At 35.8% G+C, this 25,420-nt stretch overlaps 4 protein-coding genes across 4 annotated transcripts; 2 read left to right on the forward strand and 2 right to left on the reverse strand.

The window, feature by feature from the left end:
* The first annotated feature begins 2,530 nt into the window (after window positions 1–2,530).
* On the forward strand, window positions 2,531–7,269 carry LOC144835233 (uncharacterized). The gene is made up of 6 exons (XM_078690285.1): window positions 2,531–2,608; window positions 3,317–5,146; window positions 5,254–5,415; window positions 5,515–5,703; window positions 5,878–6,010; window positions 6,149–7,269. Exons 2-6 carry the CDS (start codon window positions 3,323–3,325, stop codon window positions 6,436–6,438), a joined length of 2,598 nt encoding a protein of 865 aa, XP_078546411.1. The 5' UTR covers window positions 2,531–2,608; window positions 3,317–3,322; the 3' UTR covers window positions 6,439–7,269.
* LOC144835242 (uncharacterized) lies at window positions 6,511–8,468 on the reverse strand. Its single transcript, XM_078690297.1, has 3 exons — window positions 8,331–8,468; window positions 7,711–7,812; window positions 6,511–7,586 (listed from the first exon to the last, which is right to left on the reverse strand). Exons 1-3 carry the CDS (start codon window positions 8,416–8,418, stop codon window positions 6,565–6,567), a joined length of 1,212 nt encoding a protein of 403 aa, XP_078546423.1. The 5' UTR covers window positions 8,419–8,468; the 3' UTR covers window positions 6,511–6,564.
* Window positions 8,469–8,680: 212 nt separating this feature from the next.
* On the reverse strand, window positions 8,681–14,484 carry LOC144835234 (complement factor B-like). Its single transcript, XM_078690286.1, has 11 exons — window positions 14,253–14,484; window positions 13,548–13,730; window positions 12,889–13,062; window positions 12,240–12,469; window positions 11,906–12,050; window positions 11,390–11,533; window positions 11,055–11,270; window positions 10,548–10,693; window positions 9,970–10,108; window positions 9,296–9,481; window positions 8,681–9,001 (listed from the first exon to the last, which is right to left on the reverse strand). The coding sequence occupies exons 1-11, from the start codon at window positions 14,479–14,481 to the stop codon at window positions 8,685–8,687; spliced, it is 2,109 nt and encodes a 702-aa protein (XP_078546412.1). The 5' UTR covers window positions 14,482–14,484; the 3' UTR covers window positions 8,681–8,684.
* Window positions 14,485–18,391: 3,907 nt separating this feature from the next.
* Window positions 18,392–24,067, forward strand: LOC144834740 (uncharacterized). Its single transcript, XM_078689650.1, has 9 exons — window positions 18,392–18,521; window positions 19,036–19,092; window positions 20,212–20,245; window positions 20,371–20,515; window positions 20,603–20,716; window positions 20,815–20,880; window positions 21,632–21,775; window positions 23,387–23,497; window positions 23,769–24,067. The coding sequence occupies exons 1-9, from the start codon at window positions 18,392–18,394 to the stop codon at window positions 23,928–23,930; spliced, it is 963 nt and encodes a 320-aa protein (XP_078545776.1). The 3' UTR covers window positions 23,931–24,067.
* The last annotated feature ends 1,353 nt before the right edge of the window (window positions 24,068–25,420 follow it).

A 25,420-nucleotide genomic window follows, 5' to 3' on the forward strand; every position in this document is an offset into this window, starting at 1 on the left:
CACTTCTGTAGCTACATCCCCTAGATACCTACACCTTTAAATGTGGACACACCACACTTCTGTAGCTACATCCCCTAGATACCTACACCTTTAAATGTGGACACACCACACTTCTGTAGCTACATCCCCTAGATACCTACACCTTTAAATGTGGACACACCACACTTCTGTAGCTACATCCCCTAGATACCTACACCTTTAAATGTGGACACACCACACTTCTGTAGCTACATCCCCTAGATACCTACACCTTTAAATGTGGACACACCACACTTCTGTAGCTACATCCCCTAGATACCTACACCTTTAAATGTGGACACACCACACTTCTGTAGCTACATCCCCTAGATACCTACACCTTTAAATGTGGACACACCACACTTCTGTAGCTACATCCCCTAGATACCTACACCTTTAAATGTGGACACACCACACTTCTGTAGCTACATCCCCTAGATACCTACACCTTTAAATGTGGACACACCACACTTCTGTAGCTACATCCCCTAGATACCTACACCTTTAAATGTGGACACACCACACTTCTGTAGCTACATCCCCTAGATACCTACACCTTTAAATGTGGACACACCACACTTCTGTAGCTACATCCCCTAGATACCTACACCTTTAAATGTGGACACACCACACTTCTGTAGCTACATCCCCTAGATACCTACACCTTTAAATGTGGACACACCACACTTCTGTAGCTACATCCCCTAGATACCTACACCTTTAAATGTGGACACACCACACTTCTGTAGCTACATCCCCTAGATACCTACACCTTTAAATGTGGACACACCACACTTCTGTAGCTACATCCCCTAGATACCTACACCTTTAAATGTGGACACACCACACTTCTGTAGCTACATCCCCTAGATACCTACACCTTTAAATGTGGACACACCACACTTCTGTAGCTACATCCCCTAGATACCTACACCTTTAAATGTGGACACACCACACTTCTGTAGCTACATCCCCTAGATACCTACACCTTTAAATGTGGACACACCACACTTCTGTAGCTACATCCCCTAGATACCTACACCTTTAAATGTGGACACACCACACTTCTGTAGCTACATCCCCTAGATACCTACACCTTTAAATGTGGACACACCACACTTCTGTAGCTACATCCCCTAGATACCTACACCTTTAAATGTGGACACACCACACTTCTGTAGCTACATCCCCTAGATACCTACACCTTTAAATGTGGACACACCACACTTCTGTAGCTACATCCCCTAGATACCTACACCTTTAAATGTGGACACACCACACTTCTGTAGCTACATCCCCTAGATACCTACACCTTTAAATGTGGACACACCACACTTCTGTAGCTACATCCCCTAGATACCTACACCTTTAAATGTGGACACACCACACTTCTGTAGCTACATCCCCTAGATACCTACACCTTTAAATGTGGACACACCACACTTCTGTAGCTACATCCCCTAGATACCTACACCTTTAAATGTGGACACACCACACTTCTGTAGCTACATCCCCTAGATACCTACACCTTTAAATGTGGACACACCACACTTCTGTAGCTACATCCCCTAGTCTAGGTTCTAGACCGAAATTATTAAAAAGATAAATATTTTGGCACATGTGTTGTTTCATACGTATAATGCTTAAGCTCACTATTTTTTGTTCAGACAAATATCGAAAATGCTGGTGGACTAACATACTTAAATCATGGAGGAAATATATAACAATATATACTGTATATATATATACTGTATATTTCCTCCATGCTTACATTTAATTATTATTATCATCTATTATTGTACTTGGGCCAGTGGCCTACATACTATTGAATAAATGAATGAATGAATGAACAACTGCTACAACCACCTTGTAGGATAGAAGAGTACACTACCCATTTATACATATTATTATTAATTAGTATTAGTATTATTATTATTATTATTAATTAGTATTATTATTATTATTATTATTATTATTATTATTATTGCTATTGTTATTATATTGTTATTATATTACCAGGGAAGAGTGAAATCTTCCCTGTATATTACATAGTAATTTACAGCATAAACAAATGCTTTATTTGCTTTTTATTAGCTGAAATGTTTAAACCACTAGATTTCACATTTCTTTAACTAAAATCAAGTGATGTCTTTTCCTCGATCCAGTCCATGAACCTGGTCACGTCTGTATGGTAATCATATTCACCCACTAGCCCACATCCTTTCCCAAAACCATGGAGAAATAAGTTAGGAAGGAGTAACATCGATGTAATGCATGGATTTTAATCCAATTAAGCACATTACATGGTCAAATGACTCCTATTAAATTGCACTGCGACCGCCCGCCGCGTTATCTCGGTTCGATCTCCTTACACACAAGGCTCCTCGCCGCTAAGTAGCAACCCCTATACCCTGTCTAACTAACAGTGGAGTACATAAATACGAACAAAAAACACATTGCATATGCGCAGTTAATTGTCAACAAGGATTCACATGCGTGTTTTATGTATTCGGATTCCGAATTTTTTTGCGAACGTACCAGTCATTAAATCATTAAAATCAACCAAAAATAACTACTTGTTTCTTCAATTGTAAGTATTCCATTATTTTGAATATAACAACGAAACAAACACGTATTTTAATAGTTTCCCTTTGTACTGGAGTTTTAAGTTTTAGTTATATGAATAAAGGAAAGCTGTAGCTTTCATTTGATGCCTTGCATGACAGTTTCCGATGGTGTCCGGCTGACATACAACGAATTGAAAAGCATCGAATCTGTCCGACCGCCGAACCGAATAGCCGGAGTTAGTTCCACCGGTCGTAGTTATTTTGGTCCACCGGTCGTTGTATTACTTAGGCCTAGCTAGGTCTAGGGCAGTTATTGTTTCGATGTTTAATTTAGGCTAGGTCTTAGATTTAAATTTTAAACCAATAAATAATAACTAACATTAGCCATAAAATAATTACTTTCGTAGGCCTACTACTACTACTAGCTAGGCTAGGACTAAAGTACTCGACTCCTAGCTAGGGTCTAGTCCTACTAGCTAGGCTAGACCTAGGCCTACCTATTGTTCTATGTACTATTTATCATAGAGGTAATGTTAATCTACCACCTAGGGTTATGCCAAAAATACCAATACTACTATCTAGGGCCGGCCTAATTAGACTATGTTCAATAACATTAACAATAAAAAAAAGCAGGTATTTATTTTTAGTTAGCTAGCCTAGATAGTACTACTACTAGGACAACAACTCTAGGTCATCATTCGCCATTTAAATTAAATTGCTCTTGTTTTCAGAGAACGATGACAGGACACAGTGTTTGTTTGAAACCTACTTGTCGACTTTGTGGAATTTCCAGGGCGATTCCTTCAGATCGTTCACCTTATACAAAGGACGCGTTCAAGTCTGTAATCAAGTCATGTTTTTGCTTAGATATTGATAATGATGATCCAGAAATCCACCCACCATTTATTTGTTATTCCTGTGTGCAAAAACTGAAAAGGTGGAAGAAAGGCCACAGCAAGGACCGCAGTAAAGTGTGCAATATTGTAATTGCAAAATTCAATGATTCTCAATGTGCGTCTTGTATGACTGATGGGGAGATTCCTACCAATCTTCACGATTACAGAAAGGAAGCAGAAAAATGTAGCCTTGTCTCTTTGTTTCCACATGAAGATGAATTACTAATAATTAGACTTTCACCAACTGGTGATGCTGTCATCAAGTTAACAGTCAACAGTGATTCGACATGGGGAGTTGTCATTGCTGGTGTTGTATTGCAAGCACAGCCTATTCTAGGAGAAGTCTTTAACAAAAAATTACCATTACATCAGTTCACCAAGCTGTGTGATATATTGAGGAGTGCTAAAATCTGTGCAGGCAATGAAGATTATTTAGATTTGATAGAGAGACGAAAAGGACCAGAAGGGCAGATTCCTATAAGGATAACACCAAAAGATGTCTATTTATGCAACACCATTAGACATAATGACTGTGAATTGCTAATTGCTGAGGATCTGAAGCGGTGCGCAGTTTGCCGAATTTATCGTGGGGATTTATCATCAATGCGAAGTGCTTCCTGCAAGGAAAAGTCTTCACTGACGGTAGCCAACAAGTATTTATCAAATTCTCAACTGCAGAACAAAGCAGCAACATTACAATGTAATTACAGACGGTTGAAAAGAAAGAGTGGTTCCCTTGAGAATAAAGTTTCCAAGATGTACATGCTAGAAAGCAAATTAATTTCTGAAAATGCAGCTCACTTAATGGAAGACACAATGGAAATGGGAAAACCTGAAATTGAGAGTTTATTATGTAAATATCCGTCAGCAAAGCTTTTGTGGGAGCAGCAACTGGCATCTATGGGCAAGGGAAAGCAGATGCGTTGGCACCCGGCAATTTTACGTTGGTGCATTGCTATCCAAAGCAAGTCTCCGTCAGCTTATAATTTAATTCGCGAAAGTGGATTCATGACGCTGCCTCATCCAAACACACTCCAACCCTACAGCCACTTTGCTGGTGTGACAACTGGTTTTTGCCATGAGATGTTAAGTAGAGTTGTAACAGACCTCAAATTATATGAAGAAGGTAATGAATTGCAAAAACATGTTGTGCTATTATTTGATGAAATGAAGATAAAATCAGGATTGGTTTTTTCACAAAGCTCTGGCAAAGTTGTTGGATCAACAGATGTAGGCAGCTTAGCCAATGAGATGCATTCATTTGAGCGGCGATGTCGAGGTGAAGAAGAAATCCCAGTTGCCTCACATGTTCTGGTGTTGATGATCCGGGGTTTGTTTTCTAACCTGCATGTTCCAATTGCCTACTATCCAACAACTGGAGCTTCTAGTTGTGATCTGTTCATGGCAATGTGGGAAGCTGTTGAGATGATCGAAGTAGCTGGGTTTGTAGTTCATGCGATGGTTTCTGATGGTGCCACTCCGAACAGGAAGTTTTACAGACTGCATTCACCATCATCTACCACTTCATCCATTGTCTTCAAGACATCGCATCAGGGAGACCCAGATCGCAGTGTTTTTTTCTACAGTGATGTGCCGCATCTAATAAAGACGCTTCGAAACAATGTAGAGAACTCTGGCTACAATAACAAGACACGGAATCTTCATGTAAGTACTGTATGATCATACACCACATTGAAAATACCAATTTCATTATAGCATGTTGAAAATGATATTTACTTATTTCTAAATCTAAAAATGTTCTTCATTTAAAGTATAACAAACAAGACATCAAGTGGAGTCATTTTCTTGACACCTATGAATGGGATGTGAAATTGCAGAACACATGTCCAGGGCTGAGGATGCTCCACAAGTTGACGCATGAACACCTCCACCTTACTCCATCATTGAGAATGCGGGTATACTTGGCTGCACAGGTAATTACTTGCAAGTTTTGTGTTCAGCCCTTGTTCTTTTGCAAACAATTCTGTAATTTAATTTTTCATGAATGTTTTTTATTTTCTTCATATTTTCAGGTGTTAAGCAATTCGACAGCAAATGCAATGGAGATTATGGATCGACATGACATGACATCCACTATCAAATTTGTTAGAATGGTAGACCAATTTTTTGATTGCCTTAATGTCTCTAGTTTTTTCCAAGGCAAACGATCCAGAAAACCAGCTATGGAGCCATACAGGACAAAAGATGACTGGCGTTTTAAGGTACATTTTTTTTAAATAGAAAATTTAAAAAAAATTGAACATGGGACATGATTGGGCTTATTATTGTTTTTGTTCAATTTCAATTAGCATTTGGATATACATTGAGAAATATCTATAATTTTTGTATTAATCGAAGGAATAATTGCCACTATTTTTTGTTCTGATGTTTTTAAGTGGTTGCAAGATGACTTCCTGGGTTTCTTTAAAGAATGGCAAGACGAGGTGAATGCGCTTGAAGATGTAGAGAAGAGTGTAAAAAAGAGGATGTTATTAAGCACCGCAACACTTGATGGACTTGAGATAACAAGCAAGTACATTTCGTTTTTTTTTTACAGCTGACTTTGTTTAATAATTAATCAAAAGTTCTGACATCACAAGAGTGACAAAGTATATTAAAAATGAATTAATAATAAGTATATTAATTTTTATTCTTTGCCATCAACAGTTAATTCGTTTGTAGAGTTGACTAAAAAACTACTGGACCTGCCAGGGGTAGAGTGTGTTCTAAGTGCGAAGTATAATCAAGATCCGTTGGAACAGTACTTCAGTAAACAGAGAGGATGTGGTGGAAGTAACACAAACCCAACATCAATGCAGTTTGGCCACAATATGCATGCACTGTATGTAGCTGCGAACTGTTCCAAGGCATCCAGGAGAGGCAACTGCCGCAGCCAAATTGTTGACCAAACTATTGATGACTCACCTCTTCAAAGGAAGAAGACACCAAATGCATAAATGATATTTATGATCAGCAAACTTTTTCAAACCAAACGGTTCTTTTCAGAACCAACCAAAATACAATTGAGATTTAATTTAGCTATTGTCGTTATTTATTTCATCACACACACAAAATAGTATATATTACAACAATTCTTTTCTGAGAGATTTTTCACCCTTTTTTGAAACTTTGCCGCTTTCCTTCTTTAAATTCAAGTATACCTTGAGGAATGCATTAGCTCTGATTTTCAACCAGTATCTAACTACAATTTGTAATAATTGAGCAGAAGCATTGTCACCTAGTGTATCTCTGGTTATTCTGCACCAGAAAGTTTGAACATTCTCCTTATTGATAATACGGTCATACAAATCAGCCAGATAGTTACTATTTAACATCGTATTAAGTTTATTTGTAGCTAAATGCTGCCTTGTTTCTATTTCAACGCTTCTAAAAAACAGATATACATCATCATCAACAACAAACAAACCTGATCTATTTTGTTTGTCGATCCATTCTTTGGAATAGTCGTAGAAGGAATGGGTTACGTTGGTACTACACACTTGCCACTTAGTGAGCACATCACAGTAGGCTCTGGCAGTACTACTTTTACCCTTTCGAAATCTTTTCACAAGCGCATAAGGCACATAACCGGCAACGTACCGAATTATCTTTTCTGTGTGAACATCCAACTGTGGGATGTCAGTTACCGTTTCCTCATGTGGCAAATCTATTTTATGCTTATCATTTAGAATTAACCTTAACATTGTACGTTGCAAAAATAGGTTCAGTGTTTTTACATGCTGCCCATCAGAGTTGACATTTAGCTCCTTTAACAGGGTGACCCACCTTCCCAAACTTGTACACATGTGTTGGTGAAATGCCCGGCACATCATCTCATCAGCTTCTGGTTTCATTTTCTTTGTGTTTCCTGATGTTATTACCTTCCAAAGTAATTTTGTACTGTCTTCCCAAAATGTTTTTATAATGACTGTATTTGAGTGCTTCTGCAGATCATTTGCCAATTTTTTCACTTGACGAGCTATTGGATACAAGTCATTGCTGTATACTGGATCGTTCGCTAACATGGTAAAAGCAGCATCAACGTATTCATTAACCCTGCTGACAGCTTCATCTTCACTAAACTTATTGGAGGGTCGGTTGATGCCTGAAAATACAGAAAAGAAAGATTATTGAGCATACAACAGTTTTAATAAATGATGAGAATGCATTTAATATAGTAAAGATGAAATGTTCAAAATAAAATGTTATCATTCGTTCAAAATCCTTACTCTTTTTCCTTGATTGGTTTTTGGCTGGGTTTGTTGACACTTCCTTCTTCTGATGGGTTGCGGTAATAGTAGTTGGATGTAGGCCTACACTAACATCCATACCTAAATAGCATAATAAAATTGAAAATTAACTCATGTTGTCCTATAAGAATGAAAAATAATAATTTATCTAAAAAATACAGACTAATACTAATGGTTTGAGGTCTTGACAAGGTCATAGATGAGTTGGTTGCATCAGATGATAATCGTGCCTTCATAATTAATATAATAATATGAATGATGCATTATTGATGATTGTGCAATAAAATTAATGATATATTAGGCCTAGGCCTCCTATAGGGGGAAATCCATGGATGGATAGATTATAGGGCCTAGCCTAGCTAGACCTATCAATAAATCGGGCGGCTAATTTTTGGCGTACAGAAAGAAAAACTACAAAAATACTACCTAGCCTAGAGAGGACGAACGAATTCAGAATTATCGTTGTTACAATCAACCCGGTCGTGTAGACAGCCTAGAGTGGGCCGGGGCAGACGAGGCCTCTTTAAAAGAGAAGAGGTTCAGGTAACTAGGCCTAGCTACTAAACTTAAATGCAATGCCTAGTTTTAACCTAGCATACCATTTTCCAGGTCTTCATGTTCGCTGGCAAACTTCAATTCCTCGAGAATTCCGGGTTCCAATTCGTCCTCCAATTCATAAAAATCCATAATGATAAATAAAACGCGTAAACAAAATGTATCGAGTGTGGTATAATTATTCTTCTGCTGTGTGTATGGTCGCCGCGTGTGTAGATCAGCATCAACAACGAGTCTCGCTTGATGACGCGTCACATGAAAGCAATGGATATGCGCATGCTCAAATCTAACAAGCGACAGATCAACGGCAATTAAATGTTACGTAACAGTCAGATAATCCAATTAGCGGCGGGGTGGCCTATTCGTTTGATGTATTCTCGATGTTACTCCTTCCTAACTTATTTCTCCATGCCAAAACTAACAATTCCAAACTGCACCCAGTGTTCATCACGCTCATCGTTAGCAAGTACTTTTTTAGAAATTGGCCCCCCGGAATCCCCTTTACATGTAGTATTTCCTTGTCCACCTATGCAAAACATATTGTTTGTAAAAGAATAAATTGTCCCAGCTATATTGTCTTTACAATCTCGGTCCTTTCTAACTTTTGAATATATTTGTTGTAGATTATCTGGCTTGTAATCTCCTTTATCTATGTCTTGTACTTTTGTGTTACCCCATCCAGTTGATACCATTATGTCATTAGGTTTTAGGTTATCTGTTAAAACAAAAATGGGGGTTTACAGTTTGTTGAATAGCCTGATGCAATTTGGTTAATGTTTAAATATAGATTGCTTTTTTTACAAAAATAATTTCAACAATTAGTTACGATACGCTTTAACCTTATTTGGTAATTGTTGTTTCGTATTCGATTGCCCTGAATTGATGAATGTAACATTCGATTTCTAAATTTTTTTTTTATTAAATGTAAACAATAATTCAGATCTCAAAAACTGTGTAATAGCGTACGAGAATTGGATGATGTTTTCTTACACCGCTCGACTTTACTTACCTCCTCTCGTGACGTTTGGCAAACAAGCCGGTTGAATGTAGACACTGAATTCTATAGGTTCTTGGAGTTTAAGTAATGCTATATCACTATCGAATTTGCTTGTAGTGTCATAGTTTTCATGTGTTATTACCTGCTCTACAGTCACTTGTCGTGTATACTCTTTGTTATCAAATCTATTTGTATAACCTATGATGCAGAATATAATAAATTGAAATTTTATGACGATCCATCTAACGCGGTTTAAACAATTTAAAGTTTTGGCAGTTTTTTTATTCAGATTATAATAACATTTGAGATCTCCCCGAAGAAATTATATTTCCCAGAACTGCGCGTTATAGCCTAGACCTAGCCTATACATGCCTCAGCGAAGTATAGGCCTAAACGACGCGCACACATCGCATGCAATAAAATTGCATTGTGGTATTGACATCATTTTTAACCATTTCCAGTAATTTGTACGTAGGCGCATTACCAAGGATCCTTATCATAATCCCAATTATATAGATTGATGGAGGTTTAATTATTTTCACACTAGGCCTACTGCTCTACTGAAAGTGTTAATTAAGTGTGGAGTTGTTTTTTTTCTGAGAAGAAGCATAACCTAGGAGTGGTGATAGAACAAAGAAAAGTCATTTATAAACAGCATGCCCCGAAGAGAGAGGGAACATACGTACCCAAACCAACGAGTATGTGCTTGTACCATTCGTTCGAATCTAGATCCTTAAAGTCTTTGTGGTTACGAAAACAATGTGCTGCTGTTAATATCCACTCTCTGTCTATGATACTAGCACCACAAAAAAGACTACCATCGGGCTGTAAAGTAAACCGTAAAACAACTTAAAATGCTATTTGCTGTTACTGGGATCACAATAATGATGACCTTCGTCGGAATTTATAATATCACCACATTTATACTATAACGCCAACTCTTTGTTTTTGTGGTGAGTGGTGTAAACTACCACTTTTCATTCATTATTACAAATACATATTAAATGTTAGTTATTTTCTTGAATTTAGGCTACTTAAAATTACAGTAAATAAAAAGTAAAGTCCATATATAATAATAGTGTTTACATTATTATAGTGTAGTAGTAGTATATAGAACGCACAACCTTTGTTGGTCGTCTCAATAAAAAAAGGTTGCTGTTGTACACAAAACAATAAAAACCATAATAATATTTATTATGGTTTTTATGAAAAAACCATAATAATATTTATTATAGTCTTTATTTAAAATATAATCGCAACTTACTATAGGCTTGCTGTTTACATCGAATTGTAATTTCCATAACATTGCTTGCCATGGCCACGCCCCTTCAATTGCCTTCCAGCCTCCAGATACTCTGCCCCGCTGACTGCTTTCTTGTGTGTCGCCTGCTATACCGCATATGCTATAGTCTAGCATAAAGGCAATCATTGTTGGAAAGTTAAGCCCTGTCTACACTATCAAACTTTATGTGACAACAAAATGTGATGTGCCCATATATATGGACATGATGATGTCATATCATTACCATATTTGAGCATATCACTACCATATTGGCTGCTGTTTTTATTTTACGGGTAATTTGAATCATCTGAACTGTCACTTGGTCCATCGCGCGTACATACGTACTGTGTCCTTGTAGTAACCAAAATATTTTTATTTATCATCCAATTTTTATTTTTAATAATCACTCTCGTTTCTACTAGCTATGAAACGACAGAACCGTTAATGTTTCTTAGTTGTATTAAGTTAACTAAGAATAGACCTACATACCTGGCTTGTTTTCCCCAGTAATTTCATCAGCGAGCCTTCCAAGGGAATTATGGTCAGCTAGAATGAATATGTGTTCACCAGGTAGATCTGTTGATGCTATGCCAAGCAGCTCGTCATTCTCTTTCTTATGCCTGACACCAATGACGTAGATTTCAACGCCGTCATCCTTCAGTAGTTCAGCAGCCTTAATAGGGTCTCCGCCACTATTAGACGCACCTATATTTCGATTATTTGTAATTAATATTTTTCTCTTACTGAAAATAATGACAATGCTGTGGGTATCAGTGGCTGGTCTTTGGCGCGAATTCAAAGAAACAATAAATTGTCATATTTACCATCGGAGAGAAGAAATACAACTCGTTTTGGGGGAGGGATTCTTGATGAAGCTCTTTCATCCTCGTCTCGAAATCTTGATTTAGCAATTGAAATCATGTTAGTACGAATAAAATTCAATGCAGCAGCTGTATCTGTCCCACCATCTGTGTTGAAATAGAAACGATTATATTTTGGTATGAAAGTCAATTAAGCCAATATTAAGTCGAATTCACGCAATAACAAACAAGTTTGCTTGAGTTTTCAAACTAAACTAGCAAACTTTGGAAAACATTTCTTGACAAACTTGGAGTTTAGAAACTAAAGTTTGCTAATAATAGACTTCTGCAAACTCTTGTTTTCTGCAGTTTGTCAACAGGTCTCACTAGCAAACTTTGGAAAACATTTTCCAAACTAATTTGGCCAGTGCAGACTATAAGCTTTACTATGCTCGGAATGTTGTTGCTAATCTGTTAGATAATAATTTTAAAAAAATGTATTTCAGATTAACATTTTGTTTAACGTAAAGTTGACATTACCTTCTTTATATTCAAATCTATCAAATTCACCAAGAACGTCTTCCTTGCTTGTAGATGTTACATGGAAATAATTATCTTGCTCTATTTTATTGGTGTACATAAGACCGGCGTACCAAGGCCCCTTTCTTCCTCCAGAGACACCTGTCTGAAATGATATGTAGATTTGCACATACTTGATTTAAAACTATATATAATATTGCACGTTTTTCCTATTATGAATGCAAAATGTTGTTTTCTCCTTTCTTTCCCACCTTGATACATTGTTGTTATAATGTATTGCTTGTTGTGCCTTGTGTAATATTAATTGCAGATAATGTCCCTATTTTTTACTTACTTTTCGAACTAAAGCTTTTGCAAATTCAACGGCGTGATCAAAGTTTGGTTTTCGTATGCTACCGGATGCGTCGATCGCTATGTAGATTTCCAATCGCCCGCCGTAACTCAAATCAATAGTTCGTCCTCTAGAATCACCGTCACTACTAATTGCAGTGTCTTCGTGAAACTTGTCAAGTGTTTTTCCAAAATATTGCGCAATACTTTCAGGATCATCGTAGTCTCTGGGGCCTAAAATGAAAAGATTAAATTATGCATGCATTGTCAATATGCTACTGTAAACATAGATAAGAATTTATTGATATTATTATAACCATAATTTTATCTGAAACTCTTATTGAGGGCGTCAGGCTTTTTGTTTTGTTTACAGTATTAATGTTTTGCTTTGTTATTTTAATGTATATCTCGAATTCCAGAGGCTTTTTTTAATAAATTTAAATTAAAATAGTAAAGACAGATACATTTAAAGAATTCTTAAGCTTGGTTCCCACTAGCGACGCAAGGCAAGGACGTAACACAACGTAAGTGATTCGACCAATCACAAGAGATGGATTATTCAAACAGTGGCTTGTCATTGGTCAACTCGCTTGCGTTGCGCAAACGTCATTTCGTTGCGTCTTCTCTAGAGGGGGAACCACGATTTATGATACCTCGGCATGTAGGTTGTGTGCCACTCCACGCTCCAGTGTTTAAGCATGTTCTTTCGCTCGTACCAATTATTGCAAATCCTTTGTTACATTTAAATGTTACAACGTCTCCTAGCATGTACCTTCGTCCCACTTTGCGTCCATTTATAGGGGTACCTGGATTCCGGCAGTCACTAGCTAAAAATAAGAATTTTATTTAGGCGTTAACAAATATTGTAATACGGTACCATTTCTTTAAAAAAAAATTTTTTTAAGTTAAAAGGTAAACTAAAATATGATATACTTTGGACTTGATAATAATGTTTATCTAATCCAACTCATTGCCTTTAATATGTGTATACACCACCTAATAAATTATTTTTATTTTGGAGGTTGTGGCTTGGTGTTGTTTGTGATGCTTGGCTACCAATCCAAGGGTCCTGGATTTAAGTCCTGTCATATGTCAGGATTTTTTCTCATGACATTTTACAATTCCACTCTTAAAGACTTGTAATAAAACTTTGTTTATGTAGAGCATCTTGTGTAGTTTGTCTTGTGAACGAGATTGCCTCCTTTGAGAAGGATAGTAAATGAATTCATTTGTGGTAATCCTTGGCAATTTGCCTAAAATGAGAATAAAGATAATAATAACAAAAAAAAAACATTGCTTTTATTTCATTTACCGCCGTTATCACATATTGTGAGATAACCACTCCATTTCCCGTTTGGTTGGCAAGTACGAGAACTGGAGCCAATAAGATTGTATCCACTCATACATCTAAATTTGACTTCATCTCCAATCAAGTATGGGGGGTTGCCTATTCGATTAGCATTCTCTGGGTATCCAACGTCGTGACATTGTATTACTGTAATGAAATGCAGTTTAAATTATTAAGTCAAAGGTATTTTTCATTTTTATAAAGGTTTTAACATAAGAACATAATTTCCTTTCCTATAAGTTATTATATTTGGAGAGACACGCCCTTTGGCGATATTTGTCTCTTTCACTGAAAAGAATACTATAAATAAATAAATGTAACCATGATAGATCAATTTTTGCCTGCAATGTTGGTTTAAAAACATTCATATGCAATCCGTTCATTAATGTATTGGAATTACACATGAGTAGGCCTAAGTTATAAACTCTGTCTACATTATCAAACTAGTTTGACAAAAAAGTGTGCCCAAATATATATGGACATATATTTTTGTTCACATTCAGATATTCAGATAACATTTATTCAGATAATAATGAATGAACATAAAAAAGATATTAAAGTGAACATAGATAAAGCAGTAATTGGTAGTCATTATTATCATGGATCCCTTCTAGAAGTTAAAAAAGTTTGATAGTGTAAACAGAGCTTAAGTATAGGTATATTTTATACCTTCACACGTTGGAGTCGGATCACTCCATTCTCCACTTAAGGAATCGTCAGATATGCATATCAGTTCCGAACTTCCGCCGTTGATTCTGTAACCCGGGAAACACGAGTATAATATGATGTGATCTCTTGGATACTTTGTACCAGCAAGTGCTGTAGAGTTCCCGTTGGTAATGTTAACCTGTGGCGCATCACACTTTGCCACTAAAACATAAATCATCATTCGAAACATTCATATTCTCTAATTTACACATTTTAATTAATTTGCATACTGTTTGTATGAGTGACAAAGGTGTGATGCTCAGAAATGCATCGCCTACCATGCATGTGACTAATTAAAAAATAACAAATTGGTGTTTGCAATTTGATTCACTCAAAACTTTAGAATTATTTTAATTGTAGTTTCATAAAATAATTTATCTATCATTCTAATAATCAAATTGAACATTAGTCATTACATATTCGAATTATCTTTCATTACTATAATCTTTTATGACTAATTTTTCAATATTTGAACTCACGCTTTCTGCTTTTTATCGTTTTATTGCAGTTTTATACCTTTTAACTCCATTTTATGTGTAATTTTCTTGTCTTGTGTACATAGGTGACAATGATTTGGACCAAATGAATGTATGAATGAATACCACATCCCTCCTTTTCATTAAAATGGTACTGTACCTATTTATTATTGTGTTTTTACAAAAATTGACTTACCAACACAAACTGGTTGTTTCTTAAGATCCCATTGTCCAGTTGACATGCATGTTCGTACTTTCTGTCCATTATTACGTTTGATTGCATACCCATGTTTGCAGGAATATCTAATCCGATCTCCTGGATACATTACCTTGGTTTCTCTGTCTTCTTCCAATCTTGTCCAGTTACCGTGATGTACTCGTTTTGGCCATTGGCATGTTGCCAAGGCTTTGTAAATTAAGATTTGAAATATACTTAACGTTTTGAGATTAATAAATAAAAATGATGATAACAATAATAGAAGGAAAACAGACGTCTAATATGAATTCTAATTTATCAAATCATCAAGTTTGAGCGCTATTTTCGTATACTTAAAGCCAACTCAGACAGCGTTGTACGAGTCGTCTCGTCGAGAGAAGTTTAAACATGCTTAAAATTCTCCCGACGACCTAAATAAAACGCCCTACACTATCTCTGTCTGATTTGGCCTATATATTATATTACGTTTGTACGTAATTTTAAAAACATATTGCTCCTTTAAAAAAAAACATATTTATTGTTTCATATTTATAGAAAAATAATGAAAATTCATTGAATCTAGAAAGTTCAAATAAATGTTTATAGTAAAAACATTTTCAATATTAGAGGCATACGGGAACTAGTGCACGTTGTGGTGCAGCTATAGAGGGCGACATTCTTGTTAATATCATAACTAAAATCCTGTCCTAAAGTATATACAGTTCCTACAGTATATCCTAGAGCCATATTATATCCAATACTATAAACTTTAATTTAGAGCTCCATGGTTCTACCACGAGAACCATTTTAGAGCTTTGAACCCGTGCCGATTGGTTTACTATGGTTTTTACGGTGCGGTGCCTCTGCCTCGACAAACATTATGAATCAATCACTCACGTGTACAAATGACACCATCTCCATCAAAGCCGTCTTTACAGATGCATGTTGAGGTCTCCGTGTCACAGTAAGCGTCTCTCATACAACCTCCTCCTTCTATCGTAGTATCATCAGTGGAGGACACACTTGCTGAAAACGAGTATGACTCATCCCCTGGTAACGGCGCGTAGTCACTTTCTGATGAATCCACGGCACAGGCTATATAGTGTATAATAACAGTAACAGTCAGACGAATACATAATAACGATTATGTTGACAATGGTGAAAACAAATTCAGTACTGAAACAATTAAACTTTAATTTATGGATGGATGACAACCGTAATTATGTTTACTTATATTATTTTACTTTATTATTTAGCATCACCAATTTAACACCTAGAATTGCTTCTTCATTTCCTTATTTCAAATCTGTTTCATCAATATTTCACCGTACTTAAGGGTCTTTCACACCTGTTTCCGGCACGGTTCCGGTCCGGCGAATCGAACATCAATGCTCCGTTTTCACGACGCTCCACGCGGCTATGCGCCAATCGATATGCGCGTGGCCGCGTGAAAACGAAACAGGTGTGAAAGACTCTTTACGATCCGATCCGACTCTTTCGGTTCAAGAGTCTTCATCAGCTTGCACTTTGCACACATGCAAACCAGCCTCTAGACTAGGTTCTAGCCCGTAATTAATAAAGTTAAATATTTTGGCACTTTCATACGTCATTCATAATATACTATATATTTTCCGACAAAAATCGAAACGTCGAGTGGTTGACTAACATAAAAGACAATCAAGGTATGGGGCAAGCCTCTTACAAGTTCTCCGTGTATTTTTTTGACATTCATTTCAAGTTGTTTATTCTGAGTTGATAAAGATACCAATCCTCCCATCCTTTTCCTTTATCGGCGGCCTACTTACCATTGTGTGGTCTATTCACACTGTCCTGGCAAATTACCTGCCGGTGGTAACAAATCGTTGCTAACAAGACAAGCCGCAGCAGCAACATTTTGTATTGTTTCTGTCTAAATCCAATATTGATATTCTATTAACACGAAGAGAATCTACAGACACGACGACGGAAACATAATCAACTATAATCTTAATCAAAAGTAGTGATTGTATATCAAGGCGTTATAGTACTCACTCACTTTGGATTAACAGGCGGAAATATGCAAATGAAACGTTTAGAAAAGTACTTTTGCGGACCAATAGGAGAGAGCAAATCGATACCGATGTATGCCAATTTAGCAACATACCACTTTTAAGATAGGATATGAATCGTCGGATACTAAACCAACAAAGACGGATTTACGAGGACCAAGCCCAGTTCATAACCTTTTGTAAATCCAACGAAAACAGCCCCGGCCCTACCAGGTACCTGGAATCAATGTGAGCGACCTATACCTATGTACTACGCGTATGCTTGGTTCCCACTAGGACGCAACGCAAGGACGTAAGGGCAACGCAAGCAAGTTGACCAATCACAAGCGAAAATTCGGATAATCCATCGCTTGTGATTGGTTAAATTGATTATTACGTCGCGCTTAGTGACTATGATGCATGCAGACAATAGGGAGCTGCTGCGAAGGTTTTTTTTAATGTTTTAATTCACCGCCACAACTTTGTTTTTCAGGTGAATCAGGTGTGTATGTACGCCAAGTTTATCATCAAACGAGGTTATAGTAAACAGGAAAGAGTGACATTTTAATTCCACTCTTCCTGGTGGTATAAACAAAATATACAGGATATACAGATACAATCAGTTTCGTTTCGTATGTATTGATTTCCTGGTTTCATTAAAGCAGGAATTGTTTATTTAGGAAAATACGATATCAATAATTATAAAGTAAATTTTACGCGGCGATTCAATTTTATGATAACTTCAAGGTATACACTATAACATTTGAATGTTTTAAAGGAATTGAAGTACAAGCAGTTGTAATAGGCCTAGTAATAATTATTATTTTATATAGGCCTAAATCCATTGTAATTCTCATACGTCAATTTTTTTTTCTATGAAGAATTTGAAATGGGATGTGCGCGTAATTTTGATACAGGGCGTAGTACGTCATTAAGTAGCTAAGCAACATATCGCGTGCGTGCGTTAGTTTCGTTGCCAGTTTCTCATGGTTACAATGTTATTGTTTCGATTGTTGGCAGCAGTGTGACACAAAATGAATGCATATTATTATAAATAGGCATAGACCTACTATTACATTTGGTGGTAAGCTTTACTTTTTTCAGCTACTTTAAAGAAAATGTCTCTAACTAAACTCAACATTATTCGGTAGAACATAATATATGACTAAATATCGTTACATTAAAATTTAAGAACTTTATTGTTATTATGGCTTTCAGTTGAATTACTACTCTGCTTCGTGAAATTTGTCATTATTTGTACACTCTGTTGTCTAGGTTACTGCGTCCAAACATTGCCCCTACAGTAATATAAATTTTATTTAAGAAGCACTTTAAACATCTCTATATTTTCCATAATTATTTTAACGTCATTTGTCATTTTTTCGTCTTACCAGAACCATAATGGCAGAACCTGAGCCAGAACCAGAGGCAGAGGTCAATGATGAAGTTCCATATTCAGAGGGTGAAATTCGACCGTCAGAAGTTGAAATTGTTCTTCCTCCGGCCATTCTCTGTCTAAGCATATTACTTGGTATATGCCTTCCTTAAGCCCGTTTTCAATTAGGCGAATTTATTCGCGCGGATCGCGTACACGCGTATTAAAGCCGATTTTCCACTAGCTTATACGCATGCGTATTCATGTTTACATCTTCCAATTCCCTCTCTACGCATGCGTATAATCTGACGCTTTCTATTCGCGTGACTAAATTAACCTAGTGGAAAATCGGCTTAATATTTGTATGTACTATTTGTAACGCGATAAAATGCGCAACAAACAACCAATCATGAATGTTCGCGCGGATATTATATTCTATGAATCTGTGTCTGCTTTAATAATTTGACCATAATGTGATGCAGCATTATTTTGCAGTAGTTTGGCGTAGAATGTGCTCTTTTTGTAATCGTTAGGATTGCTTGTGTTAATGTTCCGCTCAGCATACAAACGATATTCAAGAAAAAAACAACGCAGTTTGCAATGGAAATTTTTATCACGTCCAAGTGTGAGAGGAATGTCGCAACATTTAGGTCTTTCCGAGGCAAAAGATGATCAACAGTTTGCGCAACAAAGAAAGTGATTGACGAGATTGCCCCTGCACAATTGTGTATGTTCAAATAAACATTTATTCCTTTCATTTTCAAATGTAATGCTAATGTAACTTTTGTGGAGATGATGATGAACAGAATTGATGATGATGAACAGAATTGATGATGATGAACAGAATTGATGATGATGAACAGAATTTATGATGATGAACAGAATGTATGATGATGAACAGAATTGATGATGATGAACAGAATTGATGATGATGAACAGAATTGATGATGATGAACAGAATTTATGATGATGAACAGATATAATGGTGATGATGGTGGTGATGATGATGATGAACAGAATTGATGAAGATGATGATGATGATGATGAACAGAATCGATGAGATGAACAGAATTTATGATGATGGTGGGATAATGATGAACAGAATTGATGATGATGATAGCGATGATGATGAACAGAATTGATGAAGATGTTGTTGATGATGATGAACTGAATCGATGATGATGAACAGAATTGATGAAGATGTTGACGATGATGATCTGAATTGATGATGATGATGATGGTGATGTTGATGAAAAGAATTGATGATGATGATGAACATAATTGATGAAGATGTTGATGATGAACATAATTGATAAAGATGTTAATGATGATGATGATAACAGAATTTATGATGACGAAATGATCTAAAGATTACGATAATTGATGATAATTGCCTACGAAACCAATAGTGTATAGTAACTTTTTTCTTTTCAGTTTTGACGTACGATGACATAGTTGTAATAGACAGTATGCACGGATACTCTAACAGACCTCTACCTTTGATGATGATCTCTGGTCCAGCTTTGTTGTCACTAGGCTTCTGTCCTGTCGTTCTGTTCCTTTATTCTCCTCTTGTTGGCTATTTTTGGCCATCTGAGAGGTTCCCTCATGGCACACCAGAGTCATTTCTTTAAAGGAGAGGTAATTCGTGTAGGCCTATATTCCACGCCCTCCTCCTGGCGGAGGCTATTGACGGTGACAACATCCATCATAATCAATCTCAATCCTTCGTCAGCATTTCTCTGCTGAATAAAGGCAATTCAACATCCAGACGTTTTTTGTTCTTCATGATATTAGAAAATGGTCGCATTTTGTATTAATGTTATAATTGTTTTGCTTTTTTTAGCTTGTTTTTTGGCGCCAGCTGGTCTAGTTTACGCGTAAGTATAGTACCGTTTAGTGGTTGTATGGTTGTGGGTTAGGTCGGTTGCGGTATAGAGTTAGTACCATAAAAAGTATTAATAGTTTATTTTATTTATGAAATATTGAATGTTTTTCATTCAAGGACTTCATTTGGATTCTCCTATCAGTCTGCGTTGCAGAAACAGCGTTCATTGCTTAGCAACATTTCGTATGAATCTAGTTTGTTAGATCAGGTGATGGTAATGACCAATCAGATGTCCTTAATTTCTGACGATACAAAGCGAAAGGTTAGATTGATAACATAAACAAACTACAAGAAAACATTTCCATATAAAGAATAATAATTATATCTATTTGCTTTTTTTTTTTTCTAGATTTTCAAAATAATAAAGGATGAAGTTTTGTCAATATTTCTACAAATTCAACAGCCGGATGTCGTGAAATGCACTAGCTTCGAAATTCCTCGCTCTCCTGGACAAGTTTGGAAAGTTAGAACGCTTCAATTGTTTTCATTACAAAATTATCACAAATATTTTGATATTGTAAAATAATTAAGTAATTTTTATTAAATTGATTTTATTTCCAGATAATTGATTTGGTGAAAGAAAGTGTTGAACAAGATAACACATGGAGCGTCGATCGACTTGTATTGGTAAGAGTAATGGGTTATTGCTCATCCTACTCGCACTACCCCACGCCTGATTAATAATTGTCTGTAGAAAAGACATATTTTTTCCAAAAACAAGTTGATACAATTCAAAACCAAGATAGATGTTAGGACCTTTGGTAACATATTCGAGTATTTAAGGACTTTGAATTTTGAATCTGAATTCTGCTGCGAAAAAGTAATAGAAAGCTATTTCTAATCGAGCATTCATAAGTATAGTAACTTATCCACATATTACGCAATGATTCAAAAGTATAGTAACTTATCCACATATTACGCAATGATTCAAAAGTATAGTAACTTATCCACATATTACGCAATGATTCAAAAGTATAGTAACTTATCCACATATTACGCAATGATTCAAAAGTATAGTAACTTATCCACATATTACGCAATGATTCAAAAGTATAGTAACTTATCCACATATTACGCAATGCTCTATAGTTTCTATTCATTTGTTTAGTTTATATTTGTTTGTGTCTTATTGTAATTAGTCAGTACAGTTTATTTATTATTATCTAAGTAAGTAATTATGCTATTTTCTATGGACCAGATATTTCGAAATAAAAGATTGAATTGAATTTAATTACCAGTTTCGTGTTTTATAATATTTAAAGTGTTGTGCTGCAGGCATGTGCTATGACAATAGATCATGGTTTGCCGGCGACAGACACGATATTGAAGGCTGGTTTTCATCTATTATATTTTTACATTTTGCTTTTTTTTTATACAGGAGGAAATTCTAGACCACATTCTGAATTTAAGCTCAGCTAGTTCGGAACGTTATGAAGTGATGAACTCTCACATACAGCCGTTCCAGTGGGTTTTTCTTGAAGCATTAGGATTCTGTACATTCTTTGGTGTAATGCTTTTGCAGGTAAGTCACATAATACTCAAGTGTGTGTTCACATACAAGAATACGACTGAATGGTGAATAATATTGCGCAATCGCAAGTGCATGTCCACACACAAGAATACGACTGAATGGTGAACAATATTGCGCAATAGCAATCGCAAGTGTATGTCCACACACAAGAATACGACTGAATGGTGAACAATATTGCGCAATAGCAATCGCAAGTGTATGTCCACACACAAGAATACAACTGGAGGTTAAACAATATTGCGCAATAGCAATCGCAAGTGTATGTCCACACACAAGAATACGAGTGGAGGTTGAACAATATTGCGCAACAGCAATCGCAAGTGTATGTCCACACACAAGAATACGACTGGAGGTTGAACAATATTGTGCAATACCAATCGCAAGTGTATGTCCACACACAAGAATACGACTGGAGGTTGAACAATAATGCGCAATAGCAATCGCAAGTGTATGTCCACACACAAGAATACGAGTGGAGGTTGAACAATATTGCGCAACAGCAATCGCAAGTGTATGTCCACACACAAGAATACGACTGGAGGTTGAACAATATTGTGCAATAGCAATCGCAAGTGTATGTCCACACACAAGATACGACTACTGGAGGTTGAACAATAATGCGCAATAGCAATCGCAAGTGTATGTCCACACAAAAGAGTATTTGCGACTGCAGTGAAAAATATACTTGCGCAACATTATGCTTTTTTTGTTTTTACCGTTTTACCGGAACTACATTTTTGGAAATTACCAGGGAAGTTTTTTGTGGAAGTGAAAGTTTATGTTATGATAATTTATGAACAAGTTCAAGTGATGTGATATTTTTTCATCGAATAATATAATTTTTCACACGTTAGCAACAGTCAGTATAAAACCAATGATTAAAATAATAAAGAAAAAAAGTTAAAATTTAAAAGAAAGCTCCGAGTTCGATTCCCGGTGGTTCAGAATGGTGTTCAATATAAATTCATTACGGCTATCAGATTTAATTTAAAACTAGAACATTAGCTGATTGTAAGATGCACATTATAATAGATACCCAAAGTTAGTAACGATTTTAACAGTAGGGGATTTCCCGGAACGCTTGTTGAAAACCAACAACAGGACATACTTAAGATTATTATAGGAAACGGTGTGTCTTAACGACTTAACATTTCCAGCAAGAATGGTGGCCTTTTTATCTATAAAGCACACGCATTCTTAATTATACATTATTAGTTTAATTGCCTTAATGTTATCAATACACATTTAAGAAGAAATATTCTACACCGCCCGGCGGCGATGTACTGAAAATGAATAAATTAAAACGCCAAGTATGAGGAAACCTGTGAAAATGAGAAAAAGCCAACCCACCATCAACCAAAATTCGAACTTGAAACGTTCTGCTTGATATGCATTGTTATAATTATTATACAAGGAGTCTTAAGCTCTGTCTGCACTATCAAACTTTATGTTACAAAAAAATGTGATGTGGACACAATGATGTCATATCACTATCATATTTGGGGATATCACTACCATATTTGGGTAAATTACACTTTTTTTTGTCAAACTAGTTTGATAGTATAGACAAAGCTTTAGTATATTTTGGTTTATTTCCATTAGGCCCAGTCATATCGAATGGAGTTAGCTATGTGTATAATGACAGTCTTCTCCATCTCAATTCTCTGTTTTGTTATTTCTGACTTGGACTCCGCTTTCAACGGGTTTTTCACGGTAAATATTAACCTCAATACGAATCTTAAATTGACATGATGATAAACTGCAAAAGTATTTATTTTTCCATAACCGTTGACATAATATCATAGATAATAACTTCTGAAATAATAAGGCAAAACGTAAACTTATACACTCTAATTACTGTATAGACTGCAGCCTCCTATTTTATGTGAATCGTATGTTCGTTTGATTAATGTTCAGAAGATTGGTGACAGTCTATCCCAGTGTATAGGCCTAAAGTTTACATTGTTTTTTTTTTTTATTAAAGGTGAGATTGGACGCATTGTACGGCGTTATCGATAAGGTGGAACGAATGTTTACTCTCAACAAACAAGGAATCAGCATGTATCGATATGATGAACACAGCGAACACGACAATGTCAGCGAAGATAGTTACGAAGTTATTATTAACCAAATTGATATACATTAGAAGGAAACACAAATAACTTTCAAAAACAGGAGAAGGTTCATTGTACAGTCATTATATTTTAGTGTTGTATGCAATCAATAAAACTGATGGATGAAATTGTGTTGCCATTCACACACCAATCTTGCATTTTAAATGATGATGATGTTATCTGTATTTTTGTATTTTAAACGATGTGTTTTATCTGTATTTTACAAAATGTAACTTATTTTTATATTTTTATGTGAATTTTTAACTTTGAACAAACGAAATTAATTTCAAACCATGTACTATATTTTACTGTGTTTGACCATAAATACTGAATAGGCCTACTTTTTATTTAAAGAATAATTATTATTTTATTTATTATTTGAAACAATTGGTAACACGTCGAATTCTCCAACATTTTTAAAACACAAACAGTGGTGGAACAATGTATTAATAACATCAAAACAATTATAAATAAATGAGGAAACGAGAACGAACTGCTCGAACGAACAAAAATCGATATAAACGTACATCGCGCCCTCTATAATAAGTCAATCACAACAAGTTTTCAAGGTTGGCGGCTTGGCGCAGGTTGTGTGGTAGGCTAAAAAGCCCGCCAAAAAGTCTACCTCAAAAGAAACGTATTTATTATTCAAAAGCTATTAACTATCAGGTAATGAATTTCAATAAAGACATTGTACTATGCCTGTAGTTAAAAGATCTATATACCACTAGGCTAGCTGTTGCAGTAGTAGTAGGCCTACTCCCTACCCTTTCATATTATTATATGAGTGAGGGTGGAATGTATTTGGGGTCCTTTTGACGCAGATGTGATAAGCATGCACAGGGAGGGTAGCCTGGCCAGAAGTTATGGGCCTAGGATAGAGTGTGTGTGTGCAGTGTGTGAGTGTGCGTAAAGTCAGCTTGTCTCTAACAAATTAATTTTCTACTGAAAACTTTGTACAAGATTCTTAGACATAAATATATTTATTTTACAGGAATACACTTTAACATAAAAAACTTAGTTAAATATTACTACCTAGAAGAAGGCTAGGCCTAGACTAGTAGGCCCTAGACTAGGCCTATTTTATCATTCTAGTTATACCTGTAATCTAGTTCTAGACTACTAATACTAGCCTACTACTACTCTACTAGGCCAGACAGGTAGCTATTATAACTGGCTGCTTCTAGCTAGATAAATAAGTCTAAAAATTAAAATAGTTATTTTTTCAATTTATCAGTTGAACTTGTTGAGCAAAATAAGATTTTGTGAATAAGTTGTTTTTATAATTCAAATTCAACTTGGTTTGATTAATTCCGTTTAGCTACAATACCCTTGGGCCACCAATCCCTGATAGAAAACATGATTCAATGACATCAGATAAATAGAAAATCACATTTAAATCTTAATGGAAAGCAATTATAGCATCTAATAGGGGCAGCCACGTGGAAAATACATATCTTTGTCTTTTGTAATTGCCATATAAGATGTTGGAGGAGTTTACAAGAAATTCAATTCAAACTTG

This window comes from Antedon bifida, chromosome 2, assembly GCF_963402885.1.
Source record: "Antedon bifida chromosome 2, ecAntBifi1.1, whole genome shotgun sequence".
NCBI lineage: Eukaryota > Metazoa > Echinodermata > Crinoidea > Comatulida > Antedonidae > Antedon > Antedon bifida.